General features: G+C 36.9%; 1 protein-coding gene across 1 annotated transcript; it reads right to left on the bottom strand.

The window, feature by feature from the left end:
• Positions 1 to 1,678: 1,678 nt before the first annotated feature.
• LOC125414853 (rho GTPase-activating protein 20-like) lies at positions 1,679 to 12,739 on the bottom strand. Its single transcript, XM_048456986.3, has 6 exons — positions 12,606 to 12,739; positions 11,165 to 11,349; positions 9,740 to 9,889; positions 7,317 to 7,358; positions 5,159 to 5,250; positions 1,679 to 1,764 (listed from the first exon to the last, which is right to left on the bottom strand). Coding segments are annotated over exons 2-6 (435 nt in total). The 5' UTR covers positions 11,314 to 11,349; positions 12,606 to 12,739; the 3' UTR covers positions 1,679 to 1,762.
• Between the last annotated feature and the right edge of the window lie 8,620 nt (positions 12,740 to 21,359).

Below are 21,359 nucleotides of genomic sequence, written 5' to 3'. Positions count from 1 at the left end.
CTTAATACTGAAAAAGTGGCCCTGGTGTCTAGGAGGAACATGATAAGGTACCTGACATAAGAAGCAAGAAGTGAGGCTCCTGGAGAGAGATCGGTCGGTGTGGGTGAGTTTAGTACAGTTGGTTGCAATTGTCAGAAATCTAAGGAGGATAAACTGTAGTAGGAAATATTATCTAAATTACCTACACATCAACTAAGATAACAGAAACCCAGTTACCTAGATGATTGACCTGCGGTTCCATGATCTTGATGGCTGGAGAGTGATAATAGGTCTTCAACTGTTATACAGGACAACATTTAATCTTTAGTTGCCACACAGAGCACGTTTTTCCTTTGACTGCAATCAACCCAATAGTGTATACAGTTTGAGTAGTGTTCAGGCAGCAGGAGAGGCATGAGGCAGTTTAACTCAGTGGTTTGTATTACCACAATTGAGGAGAAATTGTGCCCCTTGTATCTTACTTGAAGACATAGGGTTCTTCCAGGAGTGGGCATTTGTCTCTCTACTCGGAATCTTATACATTTTAAATGCCATGTTTAGTAGATCCCTGAAGTGTTTGAGGACCATCTATCTAGTAAGTATATTTGATTTTAGGCTTTACCCTTGAAAACACATAGAAAGCTAAAAAGTGTATGTCACTAAATGTATTGCGCAAAAATTGAGAAGGTAGAAGTTAGAAGCTTTTTAAGAGTTGAAATCTGACATGAGAAGCTGTTGGAAGCAAAATATAAGATATTTTGGGATCATCAGTTTGTGTAATACCAGTTGTTGAGGGCTGCTCTATGGTAATGCTGATCACTGAACTCTCCTTGCTGGGCTTGGGCATGCAGAGTAGACAGACTCTGGGGAGAATGGACATAAAAGCAGAGGGAGAGGAGGGGGAGAGCATTGTCAGAGGTAGAGACATCTGGAAGAGTACAAAGTGAACCCCAGCCCGAGTTGGGTCATGAGTGGTATGGTTGGGGAGAGAGAATTGGCTGGAGAGAAGATGACTAATGATGGGGAAGGATGGCCATAGGGAGGTTGCTCATCCATGGGACCAAAAGTGGAAAGGACAGCTTAGCTTTAGGGTGGGAAGGAGTGAATGTAACTGCAGCAGCAGTGATCATTGTAAACTCCAGGAACAAGCAAGCTCTAGCAGGGAGTTTTTCCAGTAAGTTCCTGGAGCTATACAGCTGGAACAGCCATGGTGGGCCTCTGAGAGGAGGGATTGCTACCCAAGACCCATCACCAATTAGGGGTAACAATAGTCCCAGAAGAAAGTCATTGACCTGTTGATGGAGTTTTGGGACACTGGATTCCAGTTGAACATCATCCAAAAGCAAAAGAAATACTACCAGTCAAGCTGAACTGAATGAAATGTGTCTGCCAGCCATCCAAGGGAGTCTGACTTGCCCAGAAAAGCCTGTTATGAGGTGTATTCTCCCCATTTCCACAAGGGAGAGTGGGAAAGACACTAAGCTGTCATCACCCAATGTTGTGGAGAGTGCTTAGGATGGCTAGTAAGGCAAACATTTCACCAATTTGCTTCTTTGGGGTGAAGGGAGCAGACACTAAGCAGTCTAGACAGTGCAATAATTGGGTGGAGGATTACGTAAATCAGTTCCAGTCACATTCAGAGACATAGGACCAAATGGAGGGGCACCACAGATTGTACAGAACACAGCAAGACACCAGCTTCTCAACACAAAGGACATTTTATTTACCCAGAAAGGACACGTGGGTGTCTTCCTCTGGATCAGGCAATGACATCAGTAGGTGTCTCTGTAGAAGTGTTATTTAAGGAGAAAAGTGGGAAGTCTAGGTTAGGATATGCTGATAAGTCCTAATCTCTATCTATGTCTGTATGTCTGGCTCTTTCAACATTCTTCTCTCTCTGCCTGCCTTTCTCTCTCTCTCTCTCTCTCTCTCTCTCTCTCTCTCTCTCTCTCTCTCTGTGTGTGTGTGTGTGTGTGTGTGTTTGTGAGTGTCTGTGTGTGTTACTGTGTGTAGTACTAAGAAATGCTTCCAGAAACATACCACATTCCAAGCAAATGCTCTTTACAATTTACTAAAAATATGCCTATTGTTTTCTTGTATGCACATAGACACCTTGGCACAGACATGTATTCAGTTACATATGTGCCTGTGCACATATATCACCAAACATACTGAAAAGAGAAAGAGACATCTGGAAAGAGAGGGAGAAGAGGAAAAGACAGTGAGGGAGAGAGAAACAATATAAATACATCTGATTTTTCATTACTGTGTAAAACCTCTCTAATAACTTAAGAGTAAGTATTTACATCAAAAAATTCTTTCGATATGTTGAGCATTATCCAACTCTCATGGTTGAAAGATAATTTGTTTCCATGGCTTTTGGAACACTTGAAGATTCACATAATATTTCCAAGGATTTTTGCATTTCTTAATTGTGTTATTGTCAAGAAAACAAAAAAGTTTCAGGAAATAGGGCACTTTGAAAAAAACAAAAACTTTAACAAAATTTGTGTGAACGTATTAAAGGATATTAAAATGGAGCTACAATTGCAGTCTTACGAGCTAAAGTATTACTTTACCTATAATGAAACAGGTAAATAAAAGTAATTCTAAAGCTTTAAGGCCAATCTCATGACAGCCTACATGTTCAAATTATGGTAATAATCAACTATTAAATTTACTCTAAATGTTATGAAGGAAATATACTCTAAGCCAAAATATGCTAGAAAAGGCTATAAATAGAAAAATAAACCCACAAACCTTAAGTTGTTTTGTCTTAAAAAACAGACCTTGAATATTTTAAATAGCATAATTGAGATGACAATAAATTAAGGGTACAGTGTAAGTAAATAATTCAAAACATTTCTGGTTATTTTGTGAAATGCTGTCTTGTGTCTTTTGCAAACCTGAGTGTACTAATCTTATCATTACCTGTACAAGATAAAAGATTAAGTCAAAATGCTCAACCAATAGATTATAACTCACTTACTGAACTGGAAGAGAGGGAGGAGAAAAGAGAGGGTAGGAGGAATAGACGGAGAGATGGAGGGAGGGAGGGAGAGAGAAGAAGAAGAAGAAGAAGAAGAAGAAGAAGAAGAAGAAGAAGAAGAAGAAGAAGAAGAAGAAGAAGAAGAAGAAGAAGGAGAAGAGGAGGAGGAGGAGGAGGAGGAGGAGGAGGAGAAGAAGAAGAAGAAGAAGAAGAAAGGTAGTAAGGTAGGTAGTAATCAGGTGCATTAGGAAATAAATAAGGGACATGAGATAGGGAGATTGGGGTGAATATGATCAAAATTCATTGTATAATTTTATTAGGTTATCAAATAATGAACATAAAAATAATGATGTAAAAATCATTACCAACTACAGATAAAGAATTAAAAGCATTAGTGACCTATGAACAACACTCAAAAAATTTTAAGAACAGGCAAGAAAACCATGAAAAAAACCACTGTGATAAAAAGGCTAAACATGCCCCAAATTTGCCCAAATTATTGCAGATTTGTGTTAAGTGTATTGAAGTAGAGAAGCAGTTCAAAGATTTGTCGAAACCTTGGTAGACAAAATACAAAGAGAAAATAGTGGAGACTGAACAAAGAAAGTAAAAATTTTCATTTATTGAGAATCATAGTTGCCTGCTCATTGGAAAACAAAGAAACACAAAGGAATATGAATCCTAAAAATGAAAAATTTAGAACAATGCTCTGTGCTCATTGAAAATATCTTAATATCTCATGAATAATGGAGAAATAAACTCTTTTCCACATGACAACAAAGCTGAAGAAATATCTTCTACCAATCACCTGAAGTACACAAAATTGTATAGAAAGTTATTTCAAGAAAAAAATATAAAAGAAATAGATTCTTGGATAAAAATCGTTAGAAATACTTCTTTTAAGAGAATTTCATTTAAATTAAGTTTTATAAGGTATCAAGTTGATTTTGCTTGAGCAACGCTCTACAAAAAGTATTTGTCGTAGATTAAATCAAGCAGGCATTGGTTAGAAACACCTACTTGCAGAAGGGTCTGCACTGGTTCCCACTGGAAACAAATCTGATATAGAAAAACAGGGGAGAACATTTTCATGGCCTATGTTATTTGCCATAAAACACTTTACATATTACATGTGTCCTTCCTCAGTATTCTTTTGTGCAGCCTCAAGCTGTTGTGTCAGACAAAACAATGAGATAAAACTAAAATATTATCAACATCTCTGTGAACTAGTGCAATATCAAAAGATTGCATCATATTGACACTCGTTATATTAAATACAAAATAGCACTTTAAAAGGTGAAAAACACCTGTATTTACACAACAATATTCTCTGCTTGATTTGATCCTGGTATTCTGCTAGAAATAAAAAACCTTTCAACACTCCAAATTCAAAATAGTAGCTAACTGCAATGGCTGACTGCCAGTGAAACGTGTTTTAGAAAGAGGCCAACATTGGAGAAGATAAGAATTAGAAGAACAGATGTGTTACTTTAATGGTTTTGTGTATAATTAAGTGTGACAATAACTATCTAGCATATGTGAATTTCTGAATTTTATCTTCAACACCGTGCTCTCACAATCACACACACACACACAGCAATGTTAAATTTATAAATGTGATTATTAAACTGCCATTATATAGAAAAATATCCTTATGTCTAGAAAATTCCCAAGGAGAGCACAATATAGAGCCATGATCATGTATCTGATCTTCAAAAGCAGGGGTAGGAATGCACAGAGAGAGTCAAAGAGCAAGAAAAAGTCAAGGACAAGATAAAGGGGGAAAACATTATCAAATAGGTAAATATGTAACAGTAGTATGTGGTATTCTCTCTACCTGTATACTTATAAATATGTTTGAATAAACAAAATGCTTTAATCTTAGCAAATCACATGTTCTTTAGAAATTAAATTCTGCAGCATTCGTAATTTGCTCTGAACTACTTATTTTAAGTTTAGGAACTGTAGCTAACTCAACTTAGTCTTCCTATATAATATTCTTAGTACCTTTCACATGTACAAAGGCATATACATGACAAACACATACACATTTTCCACATCATACTATCTAAAATCTTAATCTTTCCTTCTCCATCTCCCTCTCTTTTTTGCCCCCCCCCCACATTATCCCTCATCATTCTCCCTTTCTTTTTCAGCCTGTACATCACCAAATGTCTGTTTTGATCTTACATGCACATGCACTGGCTGAGCCTGGAATGTCCTTGGAGAATGGCTGCCATGCAATCTCCTTTCTCTTAATCGTCAAGGATTCAGAAAGGCGTCTATTCAAAAGCAACAAAAAAGCACAGTAAAGTGAAGGACCAGTAGCTTGCCTTCAAGTCAATTATCGTCAATATTCTCATCTGTTGTCTTGTATAATCTGTTGTCAATGTGTAAACTCAGTAATGAAATGTAGATTGAGAAACAGGTGAAAATATTTCATCAAAAAGATCTGGCTTGGAAGATCGCAGATTGTTGTGAGATGTGAGTTTAGGAAGGAAATCTTGACAGCAAAAGTTTGGCCTATACGGAAAGGACCAAAACCATTAGTTCCAGGATAGTTAGCTTCAGGTGCTGTGAGTGTGTATGAAATGCAGGACAGAGTAACCTCTACCAAGAAGAGTGAATCTAACAGATGTCTGGAGAGAACTTTTTACACCAATGTGCAGGCTTAAGAGGAGGAAAGAATGATCATGGAAACCAGAACCTTCTCAACATGTGAACAGAATGTCATTGCTTTATCTACTGCTGAGTTGTACTCCATTTTGTAAGTGTACCACAAATCCCTTCTTTGGGTCAGGAGCATCTAGGTTGTTTCCAGGCTCTGGTTATTACAAATAATGTTGTTATGAAGATGGTTGAGCAAATGTTTTGGGGGTATGACTGACTACACATCCTTTAGGTATATGACACCAAGAGTGATATTGCTGGGCTGTGAGGTTGATTCACAATTTTCTGATAAACCACCATAATAATTTTCAAAGTGGTTGTTCAAGTTTGCACTTGTACCAGCATTGGAGGAGTGTTCCATTACTTTACACCCTCTCCAGCATAATCTGTCATCAGTGTTTTGTCATCTTAGCCATTCTGATAGGTGTAAAATGGTATCTCAGAGTCATTTATATTTGCTTTTCCCTGATGATTCTTTGGATGGAGCTAGGGAAAAAAATTCTGAGTGAGGTAACTCAGGCCCAGAATGACAAACCCAGTATGTACTCACTCATAAGTGGATATTAGACATAAACCAAAGAATAACCAGGCTGCAATCTACCATCCCCAGGGAAGCTAGATAAAAAGGAGAACGATAAAAGGCACACACACAGAGGGTCCCAGGAAGGAGAAATGGTTAAGAACTCCTAGGTACTGGGAGGGGATAGAAGGGAGGAGATGGGAGATGGGAACATAAGGGAGCAAGAAGGCTTAGTGGGGGAGAGACTGAAAGGAAGAGTAGTGAAAGAGATATCTTGATAGAGGGAGCTATTATGGGATTAGTGAGAAATCTGGTGCTAGGGAAATTCCCAGGATCCACAATGGCACCAACTAAGGCTCCTAGCCAGTAGTGGAGAGGATGCCCGAACAGGTTTTCCCCTGTAATCAGATTAGTGACTACCCTAATTGTCGCCATAGAATCTCCATCCAGTAACTGATGGAAACAGATGTAGTGGCCCACAGTCAAACACTGGGCTCAGCCCCTCAAGTTAGGTTGAAGGGAAGAAAGAGGGATAATATGAGCAAGGTAGGGTAGAGATTATGACGGGGAAAACCACAGAGACAGCTGACTTGAGCTAGTGGGACCTCATGGACTCTGGACTCACAACTGGGGAACCTACTTTGGACCAAACAAGGTCCTCTGAATGTGGGTAACAGTTACACGGTTTGATCTGTTGGGGGACCCTTAGCAACGGAACCAGGACGTATCATGGGTGCATGAACTGGCTTCTTGGAGCCCATTTCCTGTGGTGGTAAACCTTGCTTGGCTTTGATTCAGGTGGGAGGGGCTTGGTCCTCCCTCAACTTGGTATGCCAGACTTGGTTACTACCCAAAGGAGGCTTTATCCCTTCTAAGGAGAATATGGGGGCAGGGAGGGGGAGGTGAGGAGCTGGGAGAAAAGGAGAAAGGCAGAACTGGGGTCGATATGAAAAATGAAAATAATTAAATAAAACAATTGAACAAAATATGCAGTTTAACTAACAGCTTGTAGCAGCAGGAAGAGAGCATCTAGCAGTGGCTCAGAGAGAGAGCCTGACAATTCTATTACAGAAAAGGGTGTTGCTCTGTGGTCACTGGGCTGCAGAGACTACCATTTCTTTATCACTAATGAAATCAGATACGAACACTGGAAAATACCTTAGAAGGACTATGTACCATAGTTCTTTCTCGTCAAGGGACCTATGATGTAAAAAGTGAGAAAAAATAGACTTTAGGCAATATTTATGCTAAGAGTTTTGAGATTATTCCTCCCATAAATGTTCTAAATCAGTTTTTACCAACTGATCAGGTGTAAATTGCACCCTTTGCACGATTTGTTTGTGACCTGTTCTTTCACTTGCTACCTTACATAACAGGAAGTTCACTAGAGGGGAGATTGGTAGGGAGTTTACAGACTTCAGGGTAATTATGGGACAAGATTAGTGTGGTCATAGCTGGACTAAAAATGAATTTAAGCTTTGGGTTTTTTTTAATGTATAAAGGGATAATTAAGTCCAAACATTGAGGTTGTGTTTACATAGAATGATGTGATTATTTACATTAAATCACAAGTAAAGCAATTGGCATTTGAATAGAGCACACGTAGCTCTTTAGGAAGACCAATGAGAAGAAGAATGATTTATTTTCTCACACATTATAAAGTTGAAATGTGAGACATTAGTTCCTACTATCATTTCTGCGAAACTCATCTTGATCATTCATTTGGTGCTAATTTCTAATAAGTCCTCTACGATTGGACTGTAGTATTTAAAGCTATCATTAAAATGCCTAATAAATGGTTGTACCTCTCACTAACATTTTTGGAAATTTATTAAACTGCATGTACTATAAATTTTTCCATCAGTGGCATTGGCTATGTTCACACTGTCAAGTAATCATCAACATTATTTTGAAGCATGCTTTATTTTTTTCAAACAGCAAACCCTAACCTCATTCACTATTTTTCTTATTCTCCTTGTCCACACCCCTGGACCATGTTTTGTTTGTACATTTATTATTTCAGTATATCAGATGTTTTCACTTTCTGAAAATTATGATTCATGCTTCTAAGACAATCATGCATAGACATTTCATTTTCCCCTTTCCATGGTTCTACACCCACGATTGGGGCTGGAGAGGCATAGGAAAATCCTTTACAACTTTCTGTGGTACCATGGACGGCTTCTTCCTTAAGGACTGGCATAATTCCTGTTTCTACCATTAACTTTCCACCTCTATTCTGTTTGTAAACAGCTATACCAGAGGTGTTGACAATGCCAAAAGCCCCAACTTTCATATGTATGTGGACAGCATATCTAATAACACGAAGTTACAAAAGAGATGAAGCAGAAAACTTAAAGGCATTGGTGATACACATAGATGAGAAAGCCTAGGACATATTTAGTTGAAAGTTAACTACTCTAAATTCTCTAAGAATAAATTCACATTTCACATCCCTCATAAAATGTTTTATGGAAATGCTCACAAGGAACGTTTCACACAACCTTAACTAAAATTACTTCCTCTCATATGCAGCCTGTGACAAATACTAACGACTGTTAATTTCCAATGATTCAATCAATAGATAAAAAAAGATATGAAGAAAATGACACATCCATGAAGCTCTTCCCCAAATACTGTGGAAACGGAGTTCCAATGTCAACTGCAAGAATCTAGAAAGTTCTGTATACTCGAATCTACCTATGTGAGCTGATTTATCTCTGAGTGATGTGGGTGATTTTGGTGAGGGAATGAGGAAACAAATTAACATGAACTCTTTGTGTAGAAAACAAGTAGGAATGTTGGTTTTTGCTTGAACACAGAGTCAAGAGTGGCCATATAGATGTTTTGCATCCAATAGATCTACTCAGCAGGTCCTGGATCCATAGCCAAAGTCCCTTTTATCATGCTACAGAAGGAGGTATGTGGGAAAACTCACCTACACAACACAAACCAGCCCTGATCTTGTCTGATGACACCAGACCTTACATGTTTACTGTAGACACTAAACCTTATATGTGGCTAAACAGACATGCAAGGGTCTGAGCATTCAGCAATATGATTATTTGCACAACTCAACACTATTCTTTAGAAAATCCATTTGGGAATAAATATGAATGTGTCAAACTAATTTAGACTAACCTAATATTGCTGGGAAAAAAATAATTCATGTAGCTTTAAAGCTCAGATAATAGTAGATCATAAGAGTGTGGCAAATTCTTGCACTGTCCACATATTTGCAGAACCTAGACAGCTCCCACTTCCAGAGCAGGTGGCTTATGGCACTGTGTTGAAAACCAACTGCACAAAGTTCAAGGAACCTCTTTCACTCTGTCCCACTTTTGATCGATTTACAGACATATACAGAGCAGCCTGTGTAGACGAAAGCACAGGGGAAGCCAGTGCCGATCCGTGACAGGAAAGCAAGTCAACAGCCCCCGCACAGTCAAATGAAAATGGATTCTCATTTTAAAAAACTTCTGAGACATCTATATATTCCTTGTGTGCTAGACAGGACCAAGGTAACCCTAGATTTTCACAGTCTATAGTGTGAAAATGCTGGTGCAAGCTGGTAGTCTTACCTGAAGGTGGCCACAACTCTTTTCTTGGACCAGTGCAGGACGATGGACTTGCTAGTAGCACTGTGGTCAGCTCTTCCTGATTGCCCATAGTTACTCACCCAGAAGAAATTCAGAGGGATGATGTATTTTATCTTAAACTTCATCTTATGCCTAGGAAGGGAATCAGGCAACTCTGTCAGTTTGCTCTTTCAGTTGTTTGGAATTTTTCATCGTGTGACCATGTCCTTCCTTCCACAGAGCAAGGTGGACTGATCCATCTCTATCATCCAGGCATAGCTCATCCCACAGCAGAAGGTTCTCAAAAAAGTTTGTGCCGAGGGAAGCTTATATCAGGTCCAAACTTAATATACCTTTCCCACTACTCCAAAAAGTCAGAGTTTGTTTGGTATTTTATGACCTTAAGGAGTTTAATACTACTGTATTATGCATTTTTAAAATGCAAAGTTTTCAAACTCCACATATATCAGTCTAGAAGATCTATTTCAAAAATTCTCCTCATTATTTGATGAAGGCCTAAAACGTCCTCCTCTTTTTTGGAAAAACAAAATCAGGAAAGGTGAATAAAGACAAGGAGTTTATATTCTATCTCAAAATACTTCTGAGCAATAGCCACATATTCTATATGACTCAAATATTCTAAGGTCATTATTTTCAGTATTCCTCTAATAATTGCATCAACTCACCCACCCTAGACCGACACTGTAGTTGAGCAACTCTAAGATTGGTTGATAGGCAAAGGAATAGAGTCTGGATCATAACCCAGGCAGCCCAATAGCAAACTACAGCTGGGCCCTATGGCTTGTATCCACCTCCATATTTTCTACTGGTAAAAACTCGGTAGAATAAGTCTCCTGTTTTTCTCTATTTGGCTCTCTTTCATTTACAGAGCTGTTATCTTTTATATTGGGTTTTTGAGAGCAAAAGGACCAGTTTCATGACTTTCTTACCAGTAAGGCAGCATGCTACCTTTATGTCTATACAAGGTATGTTTACATTGCTACCTTTATGTCTATACAAGGTATGTTTACATTGCTACCTTTATGTCTATACAAGGTATGTTTACATTGCTACCTTTATGTCCGTACAAGGGACATTTATATTCAAATACAAGACAATGAAGACAATCCCTGTCAGTCATAAAACGTCTTTAATTTCGAGGAAAAGAAACTCTCTATGTAGGTGATGAGTTCTTAAAGCTTGCAATTTTCCTCAATCAGCCAGCATGGCATGTGTGACCATGGCTGGTTCTTTCTTCATTCTTGATTGTGTTCTCTCCAGGAGTTGATGACAGAACATAACTTTCACTAGTTAGTTTTTAACAAATTTACCAAATCAAAAGAATAGGGAACCTTTATATTTTTGGACAATAAGGACGGCTGAGAGGCAGTCTTTTCCTAGTGAGAAAATGATTCCATAATTACATACACACTGTTAGACACAACCAGAACATCACGGAACAAGAAGAGATGGCATTTCTTCTGTCTCCAGAATTTTCTGAGCAACACAGGGCATTGGCGCAACAGGTCTTGACGTCTGCCCTCAGATGGTTTGTGTTTCTCCTTGAGGGCTGCCATCTCAGAAGAAAGGTTTTTCCAAGGACAGGTCAAACACTAACAGAGCAGATATGGTGAATAATTGACAGGACAATTTTTTGTTAAATTTAAACAGTGACATATAATTAAAACATAATCTCAACTACTAAAGTTTGTCTCTACTAATGTGGTGTGTGTGTGTGTGTGTGTGTGTGTGTGTGTGTGTGTGTGTGTTGGTTGGTGGAGAATAAAAATAAAATAAAATGGGATCTATGTATCAAAGCACCACAAAGAAAATCATCACTTAGAATCTTCTTGTTTGTACCATGTGTCTTTAACTGACTAAATTCTGATGACGGTGACACAGTAGAGTGTTTAAGTCTGAAAACTAAGTGTTTACTGATCTGTAGATATTTAAATTAATAAAAGTGACAAGACTATACTAAACATAAATTTCCACATAAAAGTTAGCCTTGAATTACTTCTGTTTTACATTGTCTGCTATTTTGGATGGGGTTGAATAACACTAAAGTAAAATAAGTCTTATGAATTAAATACCATAATGGAATCTATTAGTTTGGATATTGTCTTAAATAGGGCTAAAGGAAATAAAAACAACAGTTTCTAATGACTCTTTGTCAATTTGTTTCTTTAAAACTAATGTTTACATGAGCAAATATTAACTCTGTCTAATCACATACTATGAATTCCAAAGGAGATGGTTACAGGTGCAGTGATTTTTATCAGTAAATAATGAATGACCAATAAAATTAAAAGGACAAAGAGGGACATAAGATGGTGGTATTATGTACACATGTAAAACATTGCTAGGATGACAGAAATAGCTGTAATTTTGTTTCATGTAATATGAAAACAGAGACAAGTAAGGTTTACTGAAAGTTCAAATCTATCCTAGGTAAAACATTAAGTTTTTGGAACTAAATGTTAAGAAAATCAAGTAACACTGGAAACATTGTAATGTTTGTGAAAACAAAAGAATTATTAAGACATTTTCTTTAAATTTGATCTGTGTCCAATGAGGGTCTATTGTCACCACAGGTAAAACTACTAGATCAATCACAACATAAAACCTCTCTCATAACTCAGCTATTTCCCTAGATATTTATCTACCCTATAGCCCTGAGCATGCGTCCCCTGACAGTATAAACCCTGATTTCTTGAAGGGAACAGCACTAAGCATGATTAACAGGAGTTACGTTTCATGAGGCTAATGCTGTTGCTAGGCATCAGTTCACATGACGTGGAAGGAACAATAAAAACACTTCCTGAGACCATCAGTTTCTTTGGAGATTGAAAAGTAATAAAAAAAATACCTTCAAAGGGAATCCTGGAATGGATAGTCTTCCAAAGGATTGAAACTCTCCCTTTCTTTCTTGGGACTAAATGCCAAAGGCAGCCACGGCAGTTGACAGACCAACTGCTCAAGAGTGAGATTCTGCAGTAGTCAGGGTAACAGACCAAAGTGAGGTCATAGTGTGAAGCCTCAGGTTGTAACTGAAAAAGTGTCACATTTATTTCATTTCCATTCAAATTTTTAGCTTGAGAAAAATTATATTTGACTAAATTTGAGATTCACAATAGTTGTAAGGACTAACAGAGAGTCTCACAATATTTATTGTGATAAAAATGAATAGAACTTTATCCTCAAACACTACTTAACTCTCATAACCAGATATCCTAGAATATCTTTTGATGATTCCTGCTGTAATGAAAGGAAGGACAAGGGGTGTTGGCCTAAACAATTTGACATCTAATAAGGGCAGTTTTGCTGATGTCACATCACAGTAAAATGTAATTGTGGAAGGAAGGTTTATAAGAAAGTACATGATAAAATAGGAAGACAGGCATAGTGATGTGGAACTAGTCTTGATCTCTGAAAAAAAATAACCTTTCAAAGTTTGACATGGGGCCCAGAAAAATACCCTCATCCATTCAGAGGGTATTATTCCCAAAGTGCCACCATCCTTCAATGTGGCACAGTGGGGACTAAACTTCTATCCCATTAGACCACTGGACAAAATCAAATCTGATGATAGATCTAGAATAATTATGTTGATAAAAATAAGGTGAGGGCATCCTCACTACTCCAAAGATCTTACTATTCTTGTACAGTCACAGCCATTGACCGTTGATGGTGAGTACCCTCTCAGTATCCATCACATACTTATTCATTCTCCATTTATCAAGCATTGTCTTTTCAAAATCATGGTATATTCAATAGCATATGGCATACTCAGCCTTTTTACTTTCTTTTTTTAGCCAGCATAATTGTCATCACACATCATTTGCTGCTCCATGATAGTATTGCATATACTGCATGCCTGTGAGACATATTCTCCTATACTGTTCTTTGTTTAACAGTTCCACAAATGAAGGATTTATGGTTGCTGCAGTTAGGTGATAACAAATGCAGTTATTAAGATAATTTATGTAGATGATTTTAATCTTTCAAATGTCATTAGATATAACTGTATTATTTATTGTGAACTTTATCCCACTGCAGATGATTATCAGTATGCACATGACTTTGGATATTTTCCTTTATGTATATGTATTAATTATTTCAGTAGGACTAAGCATGTTAGAGAAAATATCTGAAATGACAGAAGTATGCAGGCTAAGAAAAGACATGGTACCTGTTCTCCATTGCCTCTCCATTGTCACCTTTCCTAGAGCACTGATTCTGAACATTCCTATTGCTGGAATTTTTTTAATACAGTTCTTCAGGTTGTCATGACCCCAACTATAAAATTATTTTCATTGCTGTTTCATAATTCTAATTTTGCTAGTATTTCGAATCATAACGGAAATGTCTGTATTTTCCGAGGATCATAGGTGACCCCTGTGAAAGGGTCATTGGTCCCACGGTTGAGAATCACTGTCCTAGAGTCACTAAGACAGTACTTTAAATGAGGATCCCATTCCTGAGTCTCAGGTTCCCAGAGGACTCAAGTCCTTCCCTAGCACAGACCCATGCATCTCAGGGATAAGCACATCTTCACTCTAACTGCAGTGCCTACGTCCACGGCAGACTTTTCTTGTAGCCTAGACTAGTACACAGAGCAAGACTCTCACTTGCACCCTAAGACTGGTTTCCTACCACCTTATTGAGTCCTTATTTGAATATGTGTCATTCAGTGCCCATTAAACTTTATATGCCTGCCAATTCTCATCAGCGTTTCTCTGGAATCAATAGTCCCGAGTAAAATCGCTAGTTTGTGAGGTGTTTTCCAAGGCTTCGCCTTTTATTACTTTCATTTATTATTAAAGATTCATTCAATGTTTCTTAGAAGTTACTGTTTCCTAAAAAGTTTTCTATTCGTATTTCCAAAAGCCAAAATATATTTCATTTCAGGGTCTTTTTCTGTAATGTAATTCTCATTTCCCCTTTACCTTTCCTGAAGTCTTTTTTCCCCCAGGATTTTTTTAATTTTTTTTAAATTTATTTATTTATTTATTAAAAATTTCCACCTCCTCCCCGCCTCCCTTTTCCCTCCCCCTTCCCAACGCCCCTCCCTCTCTAGTCCTAAGAGCAGTCAGGTTTCCCTGACCCGTGGGAAGTCCAAGGTCCTCCCCGGTCCATCCAGGTCCATAAAGGTCTAAAAAGATGAGCATCTAAACAAACCAGGCTCCCACAAAGTCAGTCCATGCAGTAGAATAAAAATCCAGTGCCATTGTCCTTGGCTTTTCAGTCAGACTTCATTGCCAGCCACGTTCAGAGTGTCCAGTTTGATCACATGCTCCATCACTCCCAGTCCAGCTGGCCTTGATGAGCTCCCATTAGATCAGTCCCAGTGTCTCAGTGGGTGGATGCACCCCCTCGTGATCTTGTCTTCCTTACTCATGTTTTCCCTCCTTCTGCTCCTCATTTGGACCTTGGGAGCTAAATCCAGTGCTCCAATGTGGGTCTCTGTCTCTATCTCCATCCATCGCCAGATGAAGGTTCTATGGTGATATGCAAGATATTCATCAGTGTGGCCATGGGACAAGGCCAGTTCAGGCACCCTCTCCTCTGCTGCGCAAGGAACAATCTGGGGACCTCTCCTTGGACCTGGGAACCCCTCTAGAATCAAGTCTCTTCAAAACCCCTAAAATGTCTCCCTTAATTAAGATATTTACTTCCCTGCTCCCATATCCCCACGGCGGGGGCAATACCAAGGGTGGCGAAGGGAAGCAGACAGGAGAGCACTCAAAATAAAAGGCCTCTTTACAGTTTTTTTTTATTTTGTATAGAGAACAGGTAGCGACTCCGAAGATCAGCCCCAATGAACATGTCAGTGTTGACTTTACAAGAATATGAATTCGAAAAGCAGTTCAACAGGAATGAAGCCATCCAATGGATGCAGAAAAACTGGTAGGTGATGCTTTTCGCATGGTACTGTTCCCGGGAGTGCATTAATGTCGGTATTCACGGTCTGAGCATGAGCGAAGCGATGAATTGCTAGCAGCAGGCAGCAAGCAGATCGAGGAGTTCTTGAGTCTAATGTCTGCAGGAGTCTGAGGCTGCATGAAGCATGCGGTTTGGGGGTGCCCTGTCTGAGCCACGGCCACGCGGGCATCTTTGTGTAGAGTATATAACGTAGACCATATAATATGTGTGCCTGGAATGATATACGGGAGACAAGGGAGACAGACATATACTACAATCCAGATACCGCACCTGTGCTGTCTCCCGGCTTTCGCCTAGATTTGGGGGTTTTGCTTGGCCTCCGGCAACTGGAGCATGCGAAGTAGTGGAGGGAGGACCCGGTCTCCGCTCCCTTTAACCCTCTCCTGAAATCTTAAGAGTACACACTTGACTTGGTTTGAAATCTTGAATTTCCCCTACACCTGTTTCAATACCCTTTCCAATGGTACAGAATCCCTTTTCTTCCTGTTAACATCTCTACACCTTTGAGTGTAGAACTTCAGCAAATCCTTGGGAATGAGCTTTCATATCAGCACTCACTCACTGGACCCTTTACCAAATACTGTAATCTGTCTAGCACTGAGGTGACTATAAAGTTCTATCTATAGTCATAGTCAATATACAAATGGATTGCAGAAAAACGTTTACAATGATATAACCAATATAATAATGAAATAATCTTATTAAGCCATCCCAAGATTTATTTTTTGCTTATGTTCTCTTTTATAAAACCCCAGATTCAGAAAGACCAGCACCTTGTCTCATTTACTGATAGCTTGTACTCAGAACTGTGAACTTTAATAGGGGCTAAGCTTGTAATTCTTTCATTAATGATCAGGATAAATTTATTTCCTAAATTTTGGAGGCTAAATGAGCTAATATACATAAATATCAATGGTATTGAATTGTGATGTGTAATAAGGTTATTGCAATATGAAGTAAATTTAGAATATAAATTAGAAACAATTTTGCAAGTCTTAAATTTATCTTTGTAAAGTTGGGGAGCAGAGACTAAAGCCAATAGAACCTGATGAGAGTGAGGGAAGGCAAAAATGAGCTGCTCAAGTACATAAGTCTAACAGTGTAGGCAAAATGGCTGACAAAATGTGGTTTTTGTTCTTTGATATGTAAAGTATTTATGAATGACAATTGTCCTTTTACAATGGTGTTTATTTAAAAAGGCAGCATCCAGTTCAAATGTATGCTTTCTATATTAATGCGTTCTATCTTCTACTTGTATCTCTGCCACATCAATATTCAAAGAACACTCACACAACAAAGACAAGAGTACGTGTCTACATAAAAATACACATCAAAAATCATGACTCCAGATACCTAAATCCCAGCACAAAAACACAAACATGAACAGCCAAGACAAATGTGCCTCTCACAAAGCCAGCAACCTCATTACCATTAAATTGCTGACCAAAGCAATTTAACTGAAACCCAAGGCAAACAATTAGGAATATGACCATGAATATTAAAGAGGATATGAATAAAGGCATTAAGGAGGAGGTCAACAATGCAAACAGGTGAATTAAATAGTGAAAACTAAAAAGACGTAAAAGTGGAATTTAGTAAAGAAATACGATAACTAAAGAGACACAGCTGAAAGAAAATTAGGAAGAAAAATGTGATGTCAAAAAATCCTTCAAAGTTAAGTTCCACCAGCAGATTAAAAGATATGGAAGGGAGAATTCCAGGTATTGACAACAAGATAAAAGATATAAAGCTCAATTAAAGAAAATATTAAAACTAAAAAATAATCTAGGCCCTAAACTACCAGTGAATCTAGAATACTATGAAAAGACCAACTCGATAAATAGTAGAACTAGAGGAAGGAAGAGAAACCCAGGTCATAGGCACATATTGTGTTTTAGTTTCTAAAAATCATTTAAGAAAAGTTCAACAAAGTAAAGACAGAGATGCCTATCAAAGTACAAGAAACATACAAAACACCAAATGGACAGGACTAGAAAATAAATTCTTCCAAACATAACAGAACATCAAATATACAATACAAAGAAATAATATTGACAGTATAAAGGGGAAAAGTCAAGCACCATTTAAATGCAGGACTACTAGAATGATACTTGACTTCTGAATAGAGTCTTTAAAGCCAGAAGACACTGGAATGGTGTTTTAAAACTCCAGAAGACCACAGATGTCATGCCAGATAATATACACAGAAAAACTATCAGTCTCAGTAAACAGAAAAAGAATCACATTCTACAAACCTACATTTGTAAGCAATTTCTCTCTACCTGTCCAGATCTGAAGGTACTAGAAGAAAAATGTCAGTGTGAAGAAGTTAGTCACTCCCAAAGATATACTCGTAATTAAGATCAAAAGAGTAAATCAAAAGTGAAAGCACACCACAACAACAATGATCATTAATAACTTAAGACTGATGTTCTCAATTCCTGAAGCATAAGACAGACTAAAAGACTGGATTAAAAATTATGATACATCTTTCTTCTGAACCAAGGAAATACACCTCAACATCAACAGAAGACATCACCTTAGGGTAAAGGATGTAAGAAGGTATTCCAAGCATACAAGCCCAGAAGATAGCGAGTTGAGTACTATTTTAATAACTGTCAAATTAATTTAAAAAATGAGCATTATTTTAATAAATGTTAAATTGACTTTAAAAAAAAAGGAGAAGAAAAGAAAGTAGTCCAAAAATTGGGAAGAACTCTAAATACTCATTAAGGAAAAAAAAATCCATCAAGAAGATAATACATTTTTACTTATTTTTAGATCCAAAACAAAGGCACACACAACCAAGAAGATAATAAAATTTTACTTATTTTTTGCATCCAAAACAAAGGCACTCAAGAAAATACTTCTATATCTTGAATCAAAATTTCACTATACAGTGATTGTTGGTGATTTACTACCCCAGTATTCCCAATGAAAAGGTGTTCTAGACAAAACTTAGACAGAAAAATTCTGAATTTGAATGAACATCATAAATTAAAATAAGTCAAAGAGACACATAAAGAACATTCCATACAAACACTCAAGGACACATGTTCTTAGCAGATCATGGACTTTTTTTTTCAGAAATTCCTCACCTATTAGGACAATAGACAAGTCTCAATGTGTAATGGAAAACTGAAATAACTACCTGATCACCAGGAATTAAAATTGGATATTAATAACAATAGAAACAGCAGAAAATATATAAACTCACAGAAACTGAACAGCGTACTATTGAATGAAAATTGGGTGAACCCAGAAATCAAAAAGGAACTGGACAACTCTTTTTATAATTCAATGAATTTAAAAACACAGCACAACAAATCCACAGATCACAATGAAAGTGGTTATAAATGAAAAATATCTAGCAATTAGTACCTACCAGAAAAAAAACTATGGACATATTAGCAATTTAATGAAACTTCCTAAAGCTCTACAACAAAAAGAAATAATACCTCTAAAGAGTTAATGGGAGTAAACAAACTCGGCACTGAAATCAATGAAAGAGTGATGTGACACCCTCTTCTTGGCTGTGTACACTACTATGTAGATACATACACTACTACTACTCCCGCACAGACACACGAAAATAAACATAATTTAAAATAAATTAAAAATTAATCATCACTGAAAATATAATGCAAATTTTCCTCATCCTCTTTGTCTTGATTCTGATCTTCTGTGCTTGCAATTACCAACACTGGGAGAAAAACATGACTCAGATATGACTGAGGCCTGCTGAATAGACTCTGTATTCTTTTTCTCTTTCAGGTTTTCAAACTTTCCTTTCTTTACTTCTGAGATTGGTACTTTCCTCCACTACCTACTCATTAGGTTGACTGGACCCAGTTATCCCAATGACCCTCACAGTATTTGTGTGACATTATTTTCTGTGTTCCAAAAAGGTCACTAAATTGGGATAAGCAAAGTTATAGTTTAAATCAATGAAATCAAGAATATACTATGTCCAATTTATAAATCCCAATGTACTGTCTTGTCAAATCAATATTAATTCATGGTACAAATATTGAACCAAACAATTAGTTAAATGGTAGATGCATTGTTTAAAACAAATGGAGTTTAGGAGCAAAATGAATAAGGAAATGATTAATTTGGGAATTTGCCATAATAAAGAGTAGAAGTGAAAACTATATGATTATAATTTTATAATATAATCTTAATTATATTATAAAATAACTGTAATTTTAATAACTATTGCATATTAAGAAATACATAAATATAGTTATTAAAGGTAAAATCACCATCTTTATACAAATAAATAGAAAATTGGCTCAAAAACAAAGAGTCTATTCAATTTAAGATATATCCCTAAATGCAATTGGTAAACTGTATTTCAGGGGCATATGAACATTTTAAAATAACATTTACAAACAAGACACAGACTTGAAAATCACAACATCAAATGTAAGATAAGCAAACAAAAGGAAACCATATGCATTCTGCCTTGCTGTGCTGAGAAATAGTGCACTGTCAGCGTTAGCTAGGAACCTAATACAAAATAACTTAGTAAAAGGCTGCTTGTGTACATTTTTCTTCTACAGACTGGAAATTTTCAGAAAGCAAGTAAAATGAAGCAACTCATGATAGATGTATGAAGATTCCTATTGGAGACTGAGAAAAGGAATGTAGACAAAGAGGAGATACGTAGTTGGCCCCAGTCACTCAGAGAATCTTACACTTTCATCTTATCTATAACAACAGAGGATACTTGTTGTAAGAGCACCATCTGCTGGAAGACACATAACAATGCAGTTCTGATCATAGTAATCTCTTCACACGTTCAGTGACAATTATTTTCCGTTTTATCTAAGCTTCAGGCTACTGAAAATACAATTAAATATTTAACAGTCCTATGAGGAAGCAATAATAACATGAAAGTTAATTGTGTGATTAGGCATAATAAAAACTCTTAAGTAATTAGATTAAGCATCTTATTAAATGCAAATTTGCACATGACATTTGTGAAGAATTCATCTTATATACAAAATAAAGACGCATAAACAATACTGATTACCTATTTGCATCTCGTCAGATAGAATTGATCCTTTATATAAACTTTGATGTGAAGATTTGTATTTTGGTAATATGAAACTATCTAAAATTTATGTCATAAATTTTACGATGTGAATACGTAACTTTCAAATATTGACTATATAACTATATTTCTTGAGTTGACTTATAGACATTGATAGCATCTATTCTCAGTCCCATTGACATACATATATTTACACTTTTTGACCTTTTTTTATTTGGAAATTAACCACTTAGGATTTGGGGTTTAAAAAAAAAACTTGCTTTTGTAAAACAGATATTGTTCTACTATTTTATTCTAAATCCTGATTACAGATGTTTTTTTCTTAATCTAGATCCTTGTTCATTTTCCACCACCTTCTGTGTCTCCCTGGAATTTACTATCTTTCCTTCACATTCTTATAATACCTTTTTGTATTATTCTCTCTGGATGAACTTGTTCTGTATCTTTACAAAAAGTACCCAGCAATGTGAGTATTTTAGAAGAGAAACCCCAAAACATGTATAGTAAAACGTGGTATGATCATGCTATATGGCAATTAGATGCTACAGTTTATAGTATGATTGACAGCAGATTCACCAATGTGAGTTTTTGAATATGCGTTGCAATGTAAACCTGACC

The sequence above is a fragment of the Myodes glareolus genome, chromosome 17 (assembly GCF_982192425.1).
Source record: "Myodes glareolus chromosome 17, mMyoGla1.1, whole genome shotgun sequence".
Taxonomy (NCBI): domain Eukaryota; kingdom Metazoa; phylum Chordata; class Mammalia; order Rodentia; family Cricetidae; genus Myodes; species Myodes glareolus.
The sequence above is the reverse complement of the archived record's forward strand: the minus strand, read 5'-3'. Positions and strand labels throughout refer to the sequence as shown.